The sequence below is a fragment of the Cololabis saira genome, chromosome 7, assembly GCF_033807715.1.
Source record: "Cololabis saira isolate AMF1-May2022 chromosome 7, fColSai1.1, whole genome shotgun sequence".
Lineage (NCBI taxonomy): Eukaryota > Metazoa > Chordata > Actinopteri > Beloniformes > Belonidae > Cololabis > Cololabis saira.
In genome coordinates this window covers 18,863,644-18,883,793 of record NC_084593.1, presented here as the reverse complement: position 1 = coordinate 18,883,793, position 20,150 = coordinate 18,863,644, and the positions used below count along the sequence as shown (strand labels likewise).

General features: G+C 41.7%; 1 protein-coding gene across 1 annotated transcript; it reads right to left on the bottom strand.

Moving 5' to 3' along the window:
• Nucleotides 1–952: 952 nt before the first annotated feature.
• On the bottom strand, nucleotides 953–20,150 carry rab11fip5b (RAB11 family interacting protein 5b (class I)). Its single transcript, XM_061724925.1, has 6 exons — nucleotides 19,302–20,150; nucleotides 13,972–14,501; nucleotides 10,047–10,653; nucleotides 7,045–9,459; nucleotides 5,663–5,798; nucleotides 953–2,195 (listed from the first exon to the last, which is right to left on the bottom strand). The coding sequence occupies exons 1-6, from the start codon at nucleotides 19,679–19,681 to the stop codon at nucleotides 1,935–1,937; spliced, it is 4,329 nt and encodes a 1,442-aa protein (XP_061580909.1). The 5' UTR covers nucleotides 19,682–20,150; the 3' UTR covers nucleotides 953–1,934.

The following is a 20,150-nucleotide window of genomic DNA, read 5'->3' as shown; positions in this document are numbered from 1 at the left end:
ATGTCTTTAATTAGATGGCTGATTATTGATAATTTATTTTATTCTTACATTCATGTTATGCAAAATAAAACCACATAATGTTGTAAAAAAAAAAATGGCTTTTTGCAGTTTTTAACTCAGAGGGTTCCCCTTATGTGTGTGAAAGCCAATCTGCTTTAACATTGTTGTCTAAGATTTAACCTTGTTTGGTCTCTCAGTTACTCTTGTTTTCTCTTTTGTCATTCTTTTATCTTTTCGCTATTCTTATCTGCTATAATGTTCACTATAACTCTGTGGGATAATTTCATCTTGTTGATGTGTCACATGATGCAATAAAAAATAAACACATATGACCATTAGATTTTTGTTTTTGTGTCTGGGGTTCATTTTCTTTAAACACATCATGTTTAATGTGCATGTAAAAGAACTAAAACCTCTTTTCTACCACATTTGTGCTGTTGATGCAAACCAAATAGAGACCAAATAGTCTCAGAGTGCACACTGTTCAGAGTAAAGTGGAAAACAAGAGCTGCTTGTTATGCTATATTTGACTTTAGAGAAGTCTTGGTTGTAAACAGTATTTGATAATGCACAATCAACATTAATGAAGAAGAAAGGGGGGGAAAAAATCCCCTGCCGTAAAAGTGGAGCAGGGGAAACTTGAACATTAATTTTTGATTGAACTGAAAAGCAGAGATGCTGAAGCTGCAAGTCTTTGAGCCATAAAAAAAACTGTGCAGTCAGGACTGCTCTCTAGTGGAGAGAAACAAACATTGCTTACGCAGGAGTTACACTCACAAAGTACATTACTGTGAAGTGTGCACAAAAATCATGTTGCCATAGCAACATAATATTGACCTTAAAGGTTGATCCATCCATTTATTTTCTACACAAGCTTCTTCCTGTTCAGTGCTGCAGGGGGCCGGACCGACAAACGGACAAACAAGCGTAATTTTGATTGATGTGCACTTTATTTTACTACAGTACTGCGGTCATGTCGAAGCTATGCAGCTAGCTACAGTGGTACTACAGAGACTTTACAATATATTATAATGATAAAGGTATCTGATAGTAATAACTTACTCTGATTTACTGCATTATTACAATTGTGACATAAATGTAAAATAGAACTTAAAAAAACCTCCAACATTGCCATTTTAATAGTTGTAGTTAAAGGGAAGACAGCAATGAAAAAAAGAAGAAAAGAAAAGAAAATACACAAAAAAAAACCCAAAACCTGTCTTTGTCCTTTACAGTCTTTCACAAACGTTTGCTCTTTTGCGCATCATACAGCGTTGTTAATGCAGAAACGTCTCTTTTGCATCGGTGACATTGCAAAGCGGCATTTTATGAGTTGCTATTTTTTTTTCTACTCGATTTTAAACCTTGTCTGAAGAAATTAAATCAACTCAAGTTAACCCTGATGGGCTTGCATCACTTCGGAAACCAATAAAACACTATGAGGATCATCAAAATGTTACTTTTGTTGTTAATCCAAGATTTCATTTGAAAAAGTTTCTTGAGTTTATGTTGTAATCTCAACTCAATGCCGTTCCAAAAAAGCTTTTCTCCAGCTTATATTTTATTTTATGCATGTGCAAAAGCAGTGTTCTTAAAGTTAATCTGACAACAGCTGGCTGCTTTTTTCTTTTCTTTTTTTAAAGTCTGGTAACAACATGTGAAATACTCACTTTAGTCTGCTTTGGTGGAAGCTTTTTGTCATCACCTGTTGTTCTGTAATTTTGCTTGTGCCAAACTGGGATAGTAACAAGCATGCATGGTTGGTAAGATCGTGTCTACATCAACAGGGCAGTATCAGCAGTGAGAAGACCTGGATTATCTCGTGGAGCATTTCTGTGACTGCTACCACCTCTAGAACAATAACTCCCAGCCTCAATTAATATTCTAGAGGCACACGTCATGTGCATCGCACCAAATGCACATTGGCACTGTCGTCACTTGTGCCTCCCGCGCACTTGAAGTAGGGTGGGTGTCTGTTCTATGATCCGCAGGAGAAGGTTGTCGATATAGTCCTCCAGGTCTCGGACCTGTGCTTTGACCTTTTTCAGCTCAGCCTCACATTTCTCCAGCTGCGCGCCCTGCTGCGCAGAGGCCAGCTGCTGCTTCTGCATGTCCATTTCCTGCTGCAGCAGCAGGGAGATCAGCTCCATGTTGGTCAGGTGTTGGTACTGGGCAGCTCTGTCCACCGCTACCTCCTACGACGGAGGAGAAAGAAGCAGAAAGGATATTATCTGTCAAACAGGACTGAAAGGGCTCTATACATCTGTAGAAATAAATGTTTGGAAAGTATTCTGGAAAATGTGTTCCCAGCATCACACAGGAACTTTTGCAATTTCTAACTCAGCAAATCCCCGCGTAGGCGTGGTAGTACAGTCGCTTTCATGATACTGCATATGATTTGCTTGGTCTCTTGCTCAGGCACTCTTGTCTTCTCTTCATTCATTACTTTATCGAATCTTTACTTCGCCTTTTCCATGTAGTTCACTAAAGCTTTGCAAGACAGTTTCATCTTGTTGATCTGCAACATACAGTATGGCTCTAAAGCAATACACAGTTGAGACGACCGGGACGTCGAGTCCAAAGTTAGTTTGGTTGGTCGTTGCTGACAGTATAGGGATGGGAAAGTGAGATGACATTCCCTAAAAGTACTTAAATATTCCTCCACATGAGTATGAAACTGATATTTTAATACGAGTAAAGGTCGTTTCTGCTGCTTTAAAGGGAAACATAAATGTTTTGGGAATCAGCCCATGGCAGTGGTCAACGAGTGTAGCGGCATTTCCATCTACATTTAGCCGACTTACAGTATGTGCGAAAGAAAGTGTTAGAAGCCGACATAAATACATCCTCCGTACATTCGTCTGCTGTTATTGGCAAATCAAACGAACATTTCCTTCCTGTAGACATTTATTCTCTCTGTAAGGAAGTTTGTCAGAAGTGAGTTAAAACTTCTTGGCTTTGCCCACTTCCGACTAGCACTTGAACGCAGCATTTCAAGAGGGTTTTGGACCTGATCACTGGACCCAGTACAGTTCCTTTTACATACCGGCTAATAAGATTATTGCGTCTCATTTGACAAAGTTGTCGCCACACGAGGTAAACTCATAGTATCTAAATATGAATGTAAATTCAGCAGCTATGCTATGTTTGGCTAGCAGAGGCTTTCTGGGTTATTGGAGGAAAAGAGCAGTATGAAGTCTCGTATCAAACGGCAAATGAGCTAATTCAGAAAATGTTCAGTGGTTAATTATGACCGGTTTATTAAATAAGAGTGGTTTATCATGTCTCAACTGCCAGGAGCTGGTGGACAGACTTATTTTCTGTCTGAAACAAGCCACCCTATTAGCTGACTGTAAACCATAAGCTTGGTGACAATCTTCCTATAAAAGTCTAAGCAAGTAAGACAATAATTTCACTCTATCTTTTCTATGAGTTTCTGTCCTCAATAATTGATACTGAAATTGCAGAAGACACTAAAAAGACCACGTCATCTGTAAAAGGTCACTGTTTACAAAAATCAAGCTGGCACGGTTTCAGCAGCAGAAACAAGAGTCACAAGACAGACTGAAGTCATGGCAGCCGTCTAGCTGTGCATTTATTAACATGATGAGCACAGCTGGTGTCTCAGTTCTGTTTCCCAAAGAAAGTAGGCAAGCATTCTGGATTATTAAAGAATCTTTGCGGCTCGTCGATTTGGAGATCGGAGGTAGTGTAGTGGCTACATTTTTCACACTACAGATCTGTGCTTATAGTATGTACAGAATACATTTTAATCCAGAATTTTGCTCTGAAATAAGTAAGTTGTTCCCTTACAGAGAACTCATCTGGATGGCGACTAAAGCTGCATTTATCACGGAGTATTAGTGGTGTCTTCGCTGCACCTCCATTTGTCATTATGGAAGTTATCTCCACATTATAATAGTAACAATTGCTCGGGGGTTTATGTTTATGTTTATGTTCATGTTCTGGATCTCTGGAAAGCGTCTAGAGACAACATCTGTTGTATTAGACGCTATATAAATAAAATTGAATTGAAAATTGAATTGAATTATTGTGCTGATTACACTGAGAAGGTAGCAGCATTTATAATATTGTCTTTTCTTTTTTTTAATTAAGTTTATTTAGTGTGTGTGTTGCAGAATGCTGTGAAAATATCACGTGGGTTGTAACAGTACTCAGTGGTGCTTAATTTGATCCCTGCTCACTCAGAATATGACCTTATTCAGATTAGTGTAATCAGAAAATGCTGTTAACCCGGCAGTTTCTTATTCTGTTTTTAACTGGATGAATATTGTAAGATTACTGTGCATGTAAACACCCCCACAGAGGGATCCAAGGCCATAGTCCTTCCGTGCTTTTAACCTTGAGTTTTAAACTTGTTTCCAAGCATACAGAGATTTCTCTGGAATCCTTGAACGTTTGAGATCTTATACATATATATAATCTGCATTTTAGAACAATTTTCCCAGAGACTGTTTTACAGTGTAGTGAAACCCTTCCCATTTATATCTGAGACTCAGGCTTTTAGAAATGCTTAAAAAAAAACACTAAAACAAAACAACAAGCTATTTTGTTTTTTGTGTTCTTGCTGTTGTTCTTTTTTTCAGCATTTAGTCTTTTGTCTCATGCTTGACAAGGAGTCAGAGAGAAGTGTTGGAACTAATGAGTTATTTGAGAACAAGAGGCTACATCCATCTCGCCAGGCTGTTACATTTATTTGATTTTGGAAATTGCAGTTCCTCAAATTTTCAGTGCAAACTGGGTCCAAAAGTGAGTCTTTCTCTATGACCTTCATGTCAACACATTACAGTAAGAATAAATATATTTACAGCCTGGTACAAAAACAGCTTTGGTTTCCATATCTAGATTTCAGATCCGTTACAACTGTAAAGGAGTGATTATATTATTGTTATTAAATTACAGCTGCATTGCAGTGTATCATTTGACTGTTCAGTTGTGAATTCATATCAGCTGTTTTCTCTAACCCAGTCACCCTCCAGACTGGCCTGGACCCTTTCTGACTGACAAACTTCAACCCCAGACCACTGCAAGACCGAGGTCCAGTGGAGCCCAGAGTCCTCGCTGGATTAACTGGGGGTGAGCAGTCAGTTCAAGCCAATACGGCATCATCCAGAGCCCCAAAAAAGGCTTCAAACTAACTCTTCAGAAAACCTATGTCCAACAACACTTTGTCCAGTTATTTTTACACAGTATATTGTTAAGTTTCAAACCCATCAAGTTCACTGCAGCTTCTGCTGAAATGATAAAGAAGCCCTCTAAATAGCCCAGCTATAACAGTTTATATAACTGGATAAGAAGTTGTAGGGTTAGGAAATTCCTATTAAATTACATATGACACTGAAGCTGCCCTAGCATGAACACACTTATCTGTGCCAAAGAATTATGTAACAAGAGGACTAAAGGAACAACATTTCTCTCTAGAGCGAAGGAGGCATCCTAAGTTTAACAATGAGCCTTTATGGAGCAGCAGCAAATGTGCCTGTGATTTCTATAATAGCAGACTGTTCTTTTAGGATCATGAATCATTGTGTACCTGCTGTGGAAAACAGTGAGAATTCACATGACTAAGAATAATCACTGTATAAGATGTCAGAAAACAACCTATCCTTGTTGTAAAGTTGTGTGTTTGTATTAAGTGTACCTGACTGATCTCAGGCTCAGCTGAAGCCTGATGAGCCGATCGTCCAGGGTTGATGGTAGACTTGAGCTTCTCCAGAACAGAACGGCCGTCCTTCTTCTCTGACTGGCTGGATGCTAATGGTTTCACTGGATGAGGTCTGCAAAATGAAAAGGTCAGCAAAAGCATTTCAACAACACTTAGAGAGTGTATATCAGCGGTGCATAACTAAGACGACATACAGCTTCTAAGTGAGTCATCTTGTCCAAGATGAAAATTAGATACCGGTGTGTTTCCTTTAATCCATATGCATCCTGTAAAACCCATCAACAAATGTAACTCCTGGCACACAAGGAGCGGTAAAGTGCAGGGAAATATCAAACAGTCTAGAGTCTCATCTGCAGTTGAATCTGTAAGGTTTTGGGTGATTTATTGATTTATTTTGTGGAACTATCAGCCCAGGAGCGCTACTAAAAATTTTAGCTAGCAAAAAGAGCACAATTATATAAAACCCAGCCACAAAAGTTTGTGACTTTAGGCACAAGTCGGTGTTGTCACAGCGCTGTTCCCAAGTCCGGTGGAAGGTTATGTTCAGGCAGGTTTTTTCTTTAAAAAAAAAAAAGCCAAATCAATATGCAGAACACAACAATCTGATGTGGGGAACAGAAGTGGTTTTAAAAGAGGAATCATTATATAAGTCATGTAATCAGTGCTTCTGACTGTCCCATTCGTTATATGCCAGCTTCTTCTTAAGAGAAACATTCAATCCAAGTATTTAAAAGAAATAGTTTCAGGGCCCCGGATAGCTCAGAGCGGGCGCACCACATACAGAGGCTATCGCCCTCCTGCAGGCGGCGCAGGTTTGAATCCCGGCTTGTTGCTCTTTACTGCGTGTCTTTTCCCCTCTCTACCCATTTTTCCACTTTAAAAGCCACTTTAAAAAATAAACGCCACTAAAGCCACAAACAATCTTTAAACAAAATGTTGCGCTCTTACTTTTTTTTTGTGCTAAGCAAAAAAATACACTAATAATATAATTCTGCATTATCTTTATAATGAGCAGGTTTATCTAAATGGTAGGAAGGCGGGGTGACTGTAGCCAGAGCAAATGAAAAGAAAAGAAATTTCCAAAAAGCTAACAAGAAACTGAAACATGAGATGAACAACAGAAATGGGAAGAAAAGCCAAACGCAATGCAGCAGCTGCCATCCAGTCACACTGGATGGAGAAGCAGACGTAAATAAATGAATCTGTTCATTCCAAGAAAGCCAGCGCAGCATGAAAATGAAGTGATCACAGCAACCAAATATAGGAAAATACATCTACTGTACATGTTTTATAGAGCACATCTTTCACACAGCTTGTAACTACCTACACAAGACATGTTGTAGTGTGAGGACTCTCACCTGCTCTCTTGATGGGGGAGTTTACTAGCAGGCTGGTTCTCCTCAGGCAAAAGTGAGTGCCGTGCATGGACCAGGGGCTGGTCAGTGGTGGAGGTGGGAGAGCAGGAGGAGGTGTAGGGGGCCACGGCCAGCGCAGTGCCGGCTCCCGCACCGGGCCCTGAGCTAGGGGGATGTATGGGGGGGCAACAGACAGGGGTGTCAGCTGACAAGGAGAGTGCGGAAGAGGTGGAGGGAGAGCAGAGCTCAGGCTTTTCCAAAGATTTCCCAATCTTCATCTTGGAGGGCGTCCTGCAGTTTGGTGCAACTTTTGCATGGAGGTCTTCAAAACTGATCGCAGACAGCTTTTCCGTTATACGTGATGTGTTGATCTTTGGAGAGATTTGTGGCGTTGTAATGGACTTATTTTCACTTTCCTGTTGCTGGTGGTTGGTGGTGCTACTTTCCAGCATGGCTGCGTGTTTATCTGAAGCCTGCGAGGACGGCAAGGCGGACTTAGAGGGCTGATACGACAACGGCCCTTCACCGACGTCTGAAATGTTTTGAACGAGAGATAAAAGCTGTTCAAACTCTTTCTCTCCACTTTTGCTTTGGCTCCTCGGGCTGTCGTTGCTGTTCTGGCGGGAGGTTCCTTTCGGTCTGATTCGTGCACTAACGACCCCTGAAAAGGGTTCGGCCTGGTTGGGTTTGGTTAATTGGTCTTGCAGGTTTCCATTATCATCACAGCCCTTTTTAAAGTCATCATCACTACTTCTCTGCTCTTCTTTACGTTCATTTACACGTTGCAAATCGTTTGCCGGATTTTGGGACTTCAAAGCAGCAATCAAGCTGGTCACCCTGCAGAAACAGTGTGGTGCTACATTATTCAGTTCACAATCTTGGCAATTGCCTTGGCAAACTGGAGTTACTTTGCACAGTTTATTAGAAGTTGCAGTGACTTCGTAAGAGGAGTTCATTGCAGGTATGTAGGTTTCCTTCAAAGTGAACATGGCTTCAGGTTCAGTCGTCTGTTGGTAGATGACCATCTGGGAATCTTCTGGAAACGAGGCCTCACCTGAATTGTTTAAGCTTTTGAGAGTATCAGCTTCCTCTGATGGAGGAGAGCCATCAGAATCAATAAAACTAAATTCTGAATCATTCACATTCATGTTCAGATCTCCCAACGTTAACGAGAAAGATATGTTATTGTTGAGGCATGTGGTTTCATAAGAATTACTGTCTATTATCTCCTCTGTAGGGGTGCAAGAGATATCAGGTACCTTGGCAGAAGGAGAAGGAAGGTTGAAGGGGTCACAAGCAGATAGCTCGTTTTCAGGAAGTGTAGATGTGATTATGTTTCCTGCAGTTTTCTCAGCACCCAATGATAAAGAATGACTGAGTACTCTCGATTGTGCATAATTTCCTCTGCAGACACGTCCATACAAGTCTTGCTCAAACAACATCCCTCCCCAGCAGTGAATTTCATCTTCCAGAGGTTCATACTTGAACTTTTGAAGTTTGTCCTCGGACATGAGTCCAGGCGACGTAGTGCTTGTGTTGTGGGAGTGGACGCTGAGAGAGTCGGATGTCTCGCTGTTTGTATGCGGGTCTGGAGATACGCTGTTTCTCTTGGATTCGCTTTCTCTGCCGCGCTGTAGTGAGGCCACACCCGTCTGCGAAAGGAGGTAGGCTTCTTTATGGACAGCTAGCTCCTGGCCTCTATGCAGCCAGCCGTCTGAGAAAATCTCATTCACTGAAGTCCTTAAAAGTTTCCTTGGAGGCAACGGTGGCGGCTCCTCTTTGTATGCCTGGTGATCCTGTGCATAGTTATAGGCATTGGAAAGGGGTCGACTATTTGATGACGTTGAGCTTATTCGCGACTGTTTAGGAGATTTTAACCTGCTACTGGCAAAGGCGTCGAAGGAGTCCTCCCAATCTCCTGCAGACGCTGAAGTGGAGCAAGGACCAAACTGGTCCGGGGAGCCTGGAGAGACGGTTTTTGGTAATAATGCAGGAAGGGAAATCTGTCTAGCTACTGGCCTAGGGCGCTCCCGCCTTATGGAAGCCATATTTCCAGCTCTAGCTTCGGGAGCGGTCCTGGATGTGCAGGGCTGGGCGGGCAGGGTGACGTAATGAAAGGGCGATGAGCCAGGAGAGGAGCACGGCCCACGAGGAGGCGACTTCTGCAAGTCTTCCGCTACAAGCACCTCAAAGAAGGGGTTGTGTTGCAATTGTGGAAGGAAAGGGTTGGAAGGGGAGAGGGGGTTGGAGGGAGGGGAAGATGAAGGCGTGAAGACATTAACGTGACTGCAGTCCTCAGGTGAGACGTGAGCGGAGGGGAGAGTGGAGGGAGAGGAGCACTGAGGATGTGCAGGGGGGCAAGAAGGGAAGGGAAGGGGTGCGTCAGGGCTGCTTTCTACCTTAGGAGAAACTTCCAGCCTGTGGAGGAAAATAGGGCACAATAGTCCTCTTAGTTAATGATGTGCCACGTTACCAGGTGGGGAACTTTCTACACAAACAGAATACTAGCTGATATCCCCCTTCAGTCTCAAAACATCAGAAGATCTGGGCAGATTTATGGAAACATAAATATAAACAAAGGCCAAAGCACATCTGCAAAATAATCCAAGCAAAAAACACACAAAAGAAAAGTAAAATAATAAATATAAATAATTGATGCACTGCAGCCATTCAAGCACCACCTGCGCCGTCAGCAGCTGTGATGGGTGAGTTCATATCAACATCACATGATTCCCTCTAAACCACTGTGACTTTACGGCTTTGATAGAGAAACACACCGGAAAGAAAATAAGGCCAAAGTGTTATCGGGGGAAAATATGGTGTGGGATGATGACACGGCATGGTTGTAAAAATGGACAAAATGAAATCATTTTCATTTTCAAATGAGCAGAGAACAAAACGAGTACACCAAACCGCACACAAGCATCCAACAAGGCCCACTAGGAAGTACATTCATGAAACAGTGTAAAGCGTACAGGTGAGCCTGTGAGATGACCCTGACTCACCTTGGCTTGTTCTGGGAGTCACCAGAGCCAAACCAGCCCCTGAGCCGGCCCTCAGATGTGGCGCCGCTCTGGTTACTGTCTGATTTCACCGGGAGAGAATCACTTCTTCCTGTAGAGAATAACGTCTTTCTTAGCTTCCTCCCTTTTTCGGGCGAAGCAGCAGGAGAGGAGACGATGGGCATCGCCGCCTGCACAGGGCGGGCCCCTGTCTGAGCTTCCTGAACTTGGACAGACGATCCAAGAGCTTCCTTTTCTTCCTCCTTGTCCTCTTTCTTCAACTTGTCAAAGGACCAGCGTCGGCCCTCTGTAAAGGAGCCTTTGTCCTCGCTTCTTTTGGTGAGATTTTGCAGAGAGCGAGACAGCGGGGAGCACTTTTCCAGCAGAACCAGCTTGGATGAGAGCGCCCCGGAGCCCTTGGTCGACGGCTCAGAGTCGTAAACATGACTTCCATTAATACACAAGGACGACTGGGACTGAGTCATGGTACGACCTTTGAGCGACTCCACGGAGATATTTGATCGAGGCGAGGCTGTTGAAATCTTGCTCGCTTCGTCGCTGAAGGCCCGCTTGTGGGTGAAGATTTTTGTGGTGTGCTGGCTCGTGAGCACTGTTGGAAAAACACAAAAAAGTGCATCAGAACAACAAACATTTTAGGCCTTACAGAACTGGTATATTTATAAAAGTGGTTGGTTTGTATCTGAATTCAGAATCAAGGCTTAATACTTGTTGTTTTTGCAAATGAGTTATATGGATCTTTCATTAACATTTTTCCAACTAGAGCAAATCCTAAAACATGGACTCCAGACCCCATTTTGAGAAAGCACAGTTAAGCTACCGTAAACCCAAACGTGTTCTACTTAATAACAAGATAGTGGTTATACGGTTGCAAGTGAAGCTCATTAAATAGTTAGTGATACTTCAACAAAAGCCCCGTAGCGTCACATTTTAATGCAATGAGAAACTCTTTTGTGCATTAATAATTTTTTTTCATAGATGGGGTCCTTATCTAAATTTGTATCTTGCCAAGCTAGGCTTAAAAAAATCCTCCCAAAGCCATCTCTTGCAGCCGGAGGGGTCCAAGTCAAGTGACTTCCAGGTAGAAATGCTGAGTTTGAATTTCAAGTGTGTAATTCTCTGCCGTTATGCATTTTTCATTTCACATTTTGCTTTATACGTCTATTTTATTGACGCTTAATGGGCCATAACTCATGTGGGGGCTATTAAACTCATGGAGGTTGTACAAACTGTTCTACCGTGTATGAGTATGCACACAGAGGGAAAGGTAACCGACTACAGATTCCTCATTTCATGTATACAGACCTGGGTAATTAAAGCTGGTTCTGATTATTATTCACACATTCACACTCACAATGGTTCTTATTGTAAGCAGATGCACTGAAATAAAGTACTAATCGGTGTGTGACTGCAGACCCTTAAATGGTTTTTCCAGTTTGAATATTCACATGTCATAGAGAATGGACTATTGCAGATATCCTTGACATCTAAAGTGCAACACACTATCCTACTGGAGTCTTGTAGATGACTCAAAGCGCTGATCTCCTCATCTTGTGGACAACAGCTCCATCTCCTATCTCGACCGGGCCCATTCAACATACATTTATATTTTTTTTATGCCAACTAAGTATAAATCTAGGGCTGGGGATCGATTCAAATGTCAAGAATCGATTTGATTCCGATTCTTAAGATTCAGAATCGGTTATCAAGATTTGATTCGATCCGATCCGATTCGATTCCGATATTGATTTGGGATAGTGTTATTAAACTGTTAAACTGTAAGTGCTCTACTTTGTAACTGTTTTTTGAGCTGTTGCATGAATTATATGACTGTAGTTATGCAAAATATTACTACTATATATTATATTGAGATTCAACAGCAAGTATTGGCAGCTAATGATCCTGTAAGGACCAATCAGCTCCCAGAATGCTGATAGAACTGCTTTCAGAAACATCATGTGGGTCAGAATTACCAAACAGATCCAGGGCAGCAAACAGAGAAGGATGAAATCAATTTCCACATTCCATTTTTATTTGTTCCATTTTCGGTCTATTTTGGTTTTTAATTTTGTAACCCCAAGACAGTATATAAAGTAATGAAATATAGACAATTTATGCAATTATAACTTAACACTTTAATGTTTTCATTAAAGTGTTAGTTAAAGTGTAGTGTACATATGTATGTGGATATGTAATGTGCTCGTATATATGTATGTACATGTATGGATATATGTGTAGGTACGTATGTACGTACGTAAGTAGATAGGTATGCATGTAAATATGCATATGTTTTTTGTTGTTGTTAGCTATTATTCATTTGTTGTATTCATTTATATTTATATGTAAGAAGGGGGGGCATTCATAAGCCGAGGCTTCAGCCCTGCCCCTTTGGTCGTGACCTAAGTGTATATGCTTGGTGGTGACCAATAAATTTTTTTCATTCATTCATTCATTCATACCTTTAAACATATTTAAAGGCAAAAACATGGCACCAGTTATTCTCGTGTCCAAGAAAACATTCCTTTTTTGGGGATAAACAAAAAAATAACCAAAAGTTGTAATGTAATGATGAAAAAAAAACATAAATAAATGAAAAAAAAAATCGATCTTTAGACATATGAATCGATTTTTAGGAATTAATGTGAGAATCGATTTAGAATTGGGAAATCGATTTTTTCAACACAGGCCTACATAAATCCACACCTGCTTTTGAAACTGCATAGTGAATACTGTGCATGCAGTGCCGTAGACCAGGGGTGCCCAAAGTCAGTCCTCGGGGGCTGCAGTCCTGCATGTTTTAGAAGTTGCAACACACCTGATTCTACAGTAGTTAAAGGTCATCATCAGCTCATCATTCAGGTTTGTACAACTCTGTTGGTGACACATTCATTTGTATCATGGTGTGTTGAAGGAGGGAAACATCTAAAACATGCAGGACTGCGGCCCTCGATGACCGACTTTGGGCATCCCTGCTGTATACAGTACTGCGTACTGGCATGGTCTTAGTTTTAATCACTTAATATGACATCAAGGTTAAAAATGAGTATCCAGTGGTATAACAGTCACATAACTGTTGTGACTAGCTATCCTTGTTGGGCCCCATTACTTTATGGGATACAGGTAGACTGGTCAGGTCGCATTGGAGATTTTTTGTTGGAAGTGGAACACCATTCAGATCTGCAGATTGTGTAATTATTTACATACTTCAGACCATGTTTTAGCAAAATCAGTCCACGTTAGTAGTGGAGAGTGTGGTTTAGAAAACAATCTAGTTGTCTGTCAACCACTTGATCAGTAATTTATACGAGCTGGTTAGCCTTAAAATGGCATCCATAACATTGAAAAAAAAAACAAGCTAAAAGTTGCCAAAATGCTCTGAACAACTCATGTGTGAGAATTTTCTCAGATCCAATCACATCGCATCTTATGATCTATGTAGTTACTCATTAAAAGTCTAATCGCCTTATCGTATACAGGACTGTCTCAGAAAATTAGAATATTGTGATAAAGTTCTATATTTTCTGTAATGCAATTACAGAAACAAACATGTCATACATTCTGGATTCATTACAAATCAACTGAAATATTGCCAGTCTTTTATTATTTTAATATTGCTGATTATGGCTTACAGTTTAAGATTAAGATTCCCAGAATATTCTAACTTTTTGAGCTAGGATATTTGAGTTTTCTTAAGCTGTAAGCCATGATCAGCAATATTAAAATAATAAAAGGCTGGCAATATTTCAGTTGATTTGTAATGAATCCAGAATGTATGACATTTTTGTTTTTGTAATTACATTACAGAAAATCACAATATTCAAATTTTCTGAGACAGTCCTGTAGTTGTATGAGGTGGTCTTAATCAGTAAAACACTGACATGTAGTGTATGAGCAGAGGACAAAGGCTCACCTTTCTTAGCTAAATCTGCTTCTCCATAGTGGGTGTCCACTCTCACTTTGGAGGTGTAGATGGGAGAGCTGGGGGGGTCTGAGAGCAGGTCCAGACTGGGCGGGGGGGCCAGGTTATCACTGGCCATGGAAGACACGCTGCTCTCCGAAGCCAGCGATGAGCATGACCTGGTGTCAGACCCCTTCCGCAGCTTCCCCTTAAAGAAATCTTTCATCTTGCTCCTCTTCTCCTCCGTTATCTCCACTTCTCGTGACTCCACTGCTCCTCCTCCCTGCTCTCCGAACGGTTGCCCCAGGGACCCTGAAAGGGCAGCGTAGCGGCCCGGCACGATTGCGGAAGAAGACTCCACGTCTCCCCGCTTCTTCCCTGTAACGCGATCCTTGAGCTTGCCAAATGCAGAGCGAGGTTTGTCCTTTATGGTGAGGTCGAACATGCTGGCTGTCATGTTGTTGCGCGTGAACTGGACCGTCACCTGCAGTTCACCACGTTCCTTCTCCTTTCTTCCAGCCTTAGAGTTGAGCTTGAACCACCTGCATAAATAAAAGTCAGTCAGCATTTGAAGTGTTACAGTTACATGTGCAAGTGTAAAGATTTGTGCCCCTTCTCTTATATGTTTTATTTGTTTAAAAACATGACAAAATCATCTGAGAGCAGGTCTTCAGATGTAGTTTTGTCATGTTTCCATGTTCTTTGGAGACAGAAGAGGACTTGTCTAGGCAGTCCGTCCCAACAATCTGAACAGTACTTGCTCAGTCCTCTTGTAATTGTCCTGTCATGGACTTGACCTTTAAAAATGTCTTTGAGCTCTGTAAGTAAGTTATTTTTAATTTCTCTGAGCATTTTTTAAAAACTTCTTTGAGGGAATATTGACAACTGTCTTGTTTACCTTCCACTTACAAATAATCTCTCTCACTGTCGAAGCTGAATTCCAACTCTTTCCGCACAGGTTTTCTGCATAAACCAAAGATTATGTTTTCCCTCTTGGCACACCTGAATGCTCCAGACCAGCAAACCGTGATTTTACAGAGGTCTATAGACCCCCTGATGATCAATTTATTAGGAACTGATGCAAGAACTGGTGAAACATCGAGAGGCTTCGTATTGCCCATATTTTCTTTTCTTTCTGGCTCAATTTTTGAAAAGAAAAAAATAAACCAAAAAAATGTTACAGGCTCAATCTGAACTTTCACACAATGATGTGATTTTTCTCATGTTTTTACACTTAAAAAGGGAAAAATTGAAAGACGGGGGCTCTAACTTTCCACATGACTGTACATGAGGACGATATTATCTTAAGTGCAGCGATATTTGTTAAAAGCTTATAGCAGAACTTGTGCAACACCATTCACAGAGACAAAATGAACAACAACAAATTCCTGTTGGCAAACCTTTCCACATATTACATAATCTGAAAATACAGCTTGAGGGGGGTGTGCTTAAGCCCTGTCTCTGATAAACTTTTATAAACCTCATAGCAGGAAATCACAGCCTAAATTCCTCCAGATCCCCACACGTCCCTGCATATAAAATAAAAAAAAACCTCGGAGACACATGAGGGGTAAACCAGTGAAGCCCCCTCACGTTCCTCCTCTGACATCCTATAAGTGAACCACGGACAATATTAGAGCCAGAACTAACAGCAGAAATTCACAGAGTGGAGAGGGTGGGGAATCCACAATGAAAGCCAGATGTGTTTTTTTTTCCTCTTTTCTGCTTCTCAGTGTTTCACATAACACTGTTGAGTCCAGTTATGTCACCTCTTGTTGTTGAAACACTGAAATAGGTTATTCTGGATATCTTATACGGCAAAAATAGAGCTGCGAATATGTGTAGTGGCACTACAGGTGATAAATAGATTGTGGATTTATATATATTTATCTACTGACTACCAGTGGAAATCAATACACCGCAGGTGAAGCTGGTCTGTGATGCACCTGTCACTAATTCACAGACTGCTTTTTTTATTATTATTTAAAAGAATTCCTTGACTAGGCTGAATATTTTTCTTTGGAAACTGCATTGAGGTGACTTTTATGATGAATGTATTCTATACAAATAAACCAAACCGAATTGAGTTAATCTTAAGAACCACACATACTTTCACCATATATCTGAACCTAAACACAAACCTATGTGGAGGAAAAGTATGCACTTTTTTTGGGGGGGGGTTAAATCACGAGTTATTCCACAGTGGAAACTGCAACTCATCTTGTCGATTAAGTGGTGCATTGTGGGAACCTCGGCTGGAATATCCAGGCTGCAGGGTTGAAGCTTGAGCAGTTTGGATCCTCGTGTCCATTTGCAAGACGTATCTGATTGCAAAGCTGAACTTTCAGGGGGGGATAATTGGTTAACTGAACTGCTGCATTTTGCGTTGAAAAGATGCACATGACCTATGATCACCAGCACTGTCTGTGTGTGTGTGTGTGTGTGTGTGTGTTGGGGGGGGACTTCCAAAAATACTGCAGACTGTCACGTCACTTCTTGTCTCCCATGTGAAGAGCTGAGCCATTTCTATATGCAGACAATACCGATGCATAGGGTGTCCCCAAGCTGCAAGGTCAGCCTCAACACACAGTATCTCTGGAGGCATAAAATAGCCTCTTAATTTGGAGTAACCTAAATTACCATATTCCATAAGTGTTTCACTATGCAGCACTTGAATCATGTCTCAAATTGCACTAACAGGGTTGTACGTTTTCTCACAAATTTCTGAGTTTATAAAACCAAATTTTTCTAAACTTTTTTCTCGCAAATGTTTAAAGGTAAAAGTTTTGAGTATTCTTTTGCAGAGAAAACTCAGAATTTCTGTGTTTCCTTTTGCAAAATTGCATTGTCAGTGCTTGCTGCATGGTAGCTCAGGTATCATCAGCAAAGTTTATGTAGGATAACTATTACATACGCTCTCCAAAGCTGAAATTTCATCTGGAGAGCCCCGTCAAGTCAGAATCGCAACTGGCAATACTGTAAAAACCTGACCTACCCTGACTTAAGAATCAAACATCACCAAAACAAATTCTGAGTTATTTTTAGCGTTTATAACAGCAGTGTCATATTTTATTCACACCGAGTCAGAAACACATGGGTAGCTACTGTTCAGCTATTGTCAGTGTATGTGTTGCTACATGGCTTGTATGTGCAAAATAGCCTGTCACAAACAATGATGTTCTAAACAGATAATGGCTAACAGCAGCGACCAGCAGGATGTCCATGAGGTCCGTTCTGGATTAAAACTGAGCTAGAACAGACTGGATGGGTTTGAAAAGGGCAAACAGCTTCTCAGTATCATGGGCCCAATATGGCTCAAATATATGCAGACCATCAGGGATAAAGGAAAAAAAAAGAAAAGCAAATTGGGTGGATCTCATATAGTTTTTTATTTAAACCAAATTAGAAAATGAACGAATTGGGGCCCTCCTAAAAAACAGGTATAGGTCCCACTCAGGGTTCTTATGGACATACATTGGAAGTTGTTGACAAACCCACGTGGGACCCATTTTGTACCCACTTTTAGCTCATATGAGGCCCACGTATAGATGACACTGATGTTTGAAATGATTCATTTTCCGATTTTACAATTGGAACGAGGCCAGCTTTCGCGTTCCGAGAAAAGGGGATGCACCATTACCACTTTGGATTCACAAATCTTTTTTTTTTTCTTTTCTTAAAGTGTAAGGGATAAATGCATGCCCAGAATCAACTTTACGGGTCTGAACTCCTTCGTGGAATTGTTAGAAGAAGAAGGAGAATGTTCCCATGTGTGCGTGTAGGTGTGTGTGTGCCTGTGTGTGGGTGTGTACCGGTATGATCATATGCATGTATAGTATGTACGATGTGATGTATAGACGATACACATGCATGAGATGAAATGACAACCTAAATTGGGTTTGTCGGTTTCTTTAGCATCTTTTCACTTTCTGTTTTCAGAGCTATCATTATTATTATTATTATTATTATTATTGTTATTATTATTATTACTATTACTATTACTATTACTATTACTATTACTATTACTATTATTACAGTTATTACAGCTATTATTATTATTAGGGCCAGAGCACTTACAGTGCGAAGGCCTATTGTATCTGTAGGAGATGTTTTTATTATTATTTTCCTCGTTCTCGTTTTTATTTTTCCGACAAAATGAGCTTTTTGCCCCCCTAAACGTGCCCCAAAAGTCACCAAATTTTGCACGCAAACCAGGCCTGGTGAAAAATGTGATATTTAATGGTTTGCATTAATGGGCGTGGCGTAATGGCTCAACAGCGCCGCCTAGAAAACTTCGTGCCTCAAGCCCCACAATACGGTTTGACGTACATGCACGAAGATCGTCACACACCTATCATGTCGCAACTTAAAGAAAAGTCTCTTGGCGCCATGGCCGAAACCGAACAGGAAGTCTGCTATTTTGAATTAATCGTGTAATTTTGGCACAATATATGCCATTTCTTTCAACGCTTCTTCGCCCCGAACCGTAATGTGCACCCAGGTGTGTTATACATCAAAATGTGCGTCTCGATCCTGCAACGATGCGCATTACTTTTCTCAGTCAAGTCTCAGTGTCATGTGGCTTCTACGAGCCGTTCAGATTCTGCTCCTGTTGTGACGTCACGACAGGAGCGATGCGTGAAACCATGCCCACAACTAACTCCACCGGCCGGAGCTTCCGCCATTTTTTCGAAGTGGTGTATCGCGTCATTCGCGTCATTCGCGTCATTCGCGTCATCGCGTCAGGCAGCCAATCAGCACAGTGCCTCATTATAACCTCCCGGCCCACTCAGAATCCCACATAGAGAAGGAGGTTAGAAACGGGGAAGATAAAGACATGGCTCAGAGGCTGAATTTCTCATTTATTTAGCAAAAACAATCAAAAGCTTGTTTTTAAGACATTCACGGCCTGTTTAAAATAGGTATTAAATGCCATAATAGGTCCCCTTTAAATAAAATACTTTCTGAAAACCGCGAATGAGATGTGTACCTGCGGTACTTTACTGCCATTAGTTTTCAGCAACTTGTGCTTTTTATTATTTTACCTTCTTTTCTCATAATTGTATTTAATTTTATTTGTTATTTACTGTTTAATTGTGTCTTGCCGCTTTTAATGTTGATGTAAAGCACTTTGAATTACCCTGTGTTGAATTGTGCTATATAAATAAACTTGCCTTGCCTTGCCTTGCCTTGCCTTATTATCTTATTGATTTTTTTATGCTTATAATTGACCGAAATAAAGATTAACTAACTAACTAAGGAGAAAAGGGGGGTCCCAAATTGAATCTTGGATAGCCCCCTAAAAACTGACATGCAGGCTATGTAATCCAGCCCAAACCTACTCATCTCTTGGACAGACTCCACTGTGGAATATTTCATCCAGGGGGATGATGGTCTGGCCCAGGAACACGTCCAGGCCGATGAGCACCCGGTGCATGACGGTGAGCAGCAGGTCCCCGCTGCCCGGCGGGTACGCTCTGCGGCCGCCGGCCTCCAGGATGCCCGGCAGCAGCTCGAAGCTGCACTCCTCGCTCCACACGGGCTGCTCCGCCTTCTCCACCAGCCCGGTGGTGTACTTCTCCTTCCCCACCTGGATGATGGTGTACAGGTAGCGGCTGCCGTGCTTGCCCTTGGTGCGCAGTCCCCGCGCGCGGAGCACGGTGACATTGACGTGAGTGGGCACCCATCTCTGATCATCGTCCAGATCAATCAGGGACATCATCTTGTATGTTTCCCCCGAGCAGATTCCCCTACAACTGCGTGTGGTCAGTTTGGCCGGGAGATCATCCCCTCCCTCCGCCACGCTGCGTCAGAGTTTCCGTCCTCCTGCGCAAAAAATCCAATATCTGCAGGGAAAAAACCTTCAAATTTACGCGGAGTTTCTTGAGGATCCCAGGTCAGTCCCCTCCCTGCCTGCTCTGCAAATCCAGTTAATGCAAATCACGTTGGGCGAATGCGCGCAGAAATCCTCTCAAGTCCACGTTCTGCACATGACGCATCATCTTCATCAGTGACTTTTCGGTCCAAAATCTGCTCATTGTGTCCAGCCTGCGCCCGCCCTCCTCCACAGCTGCAGGGCCGCATGCAGGGGGAGAGATGCCGCAGAATTAAAGAGAAACCGCCGAGCAGAGCTCTGTGAGGAGATCCACCAGGAGAATGGGATGCATTAGTGCATGTGAGCCGAGAAACAC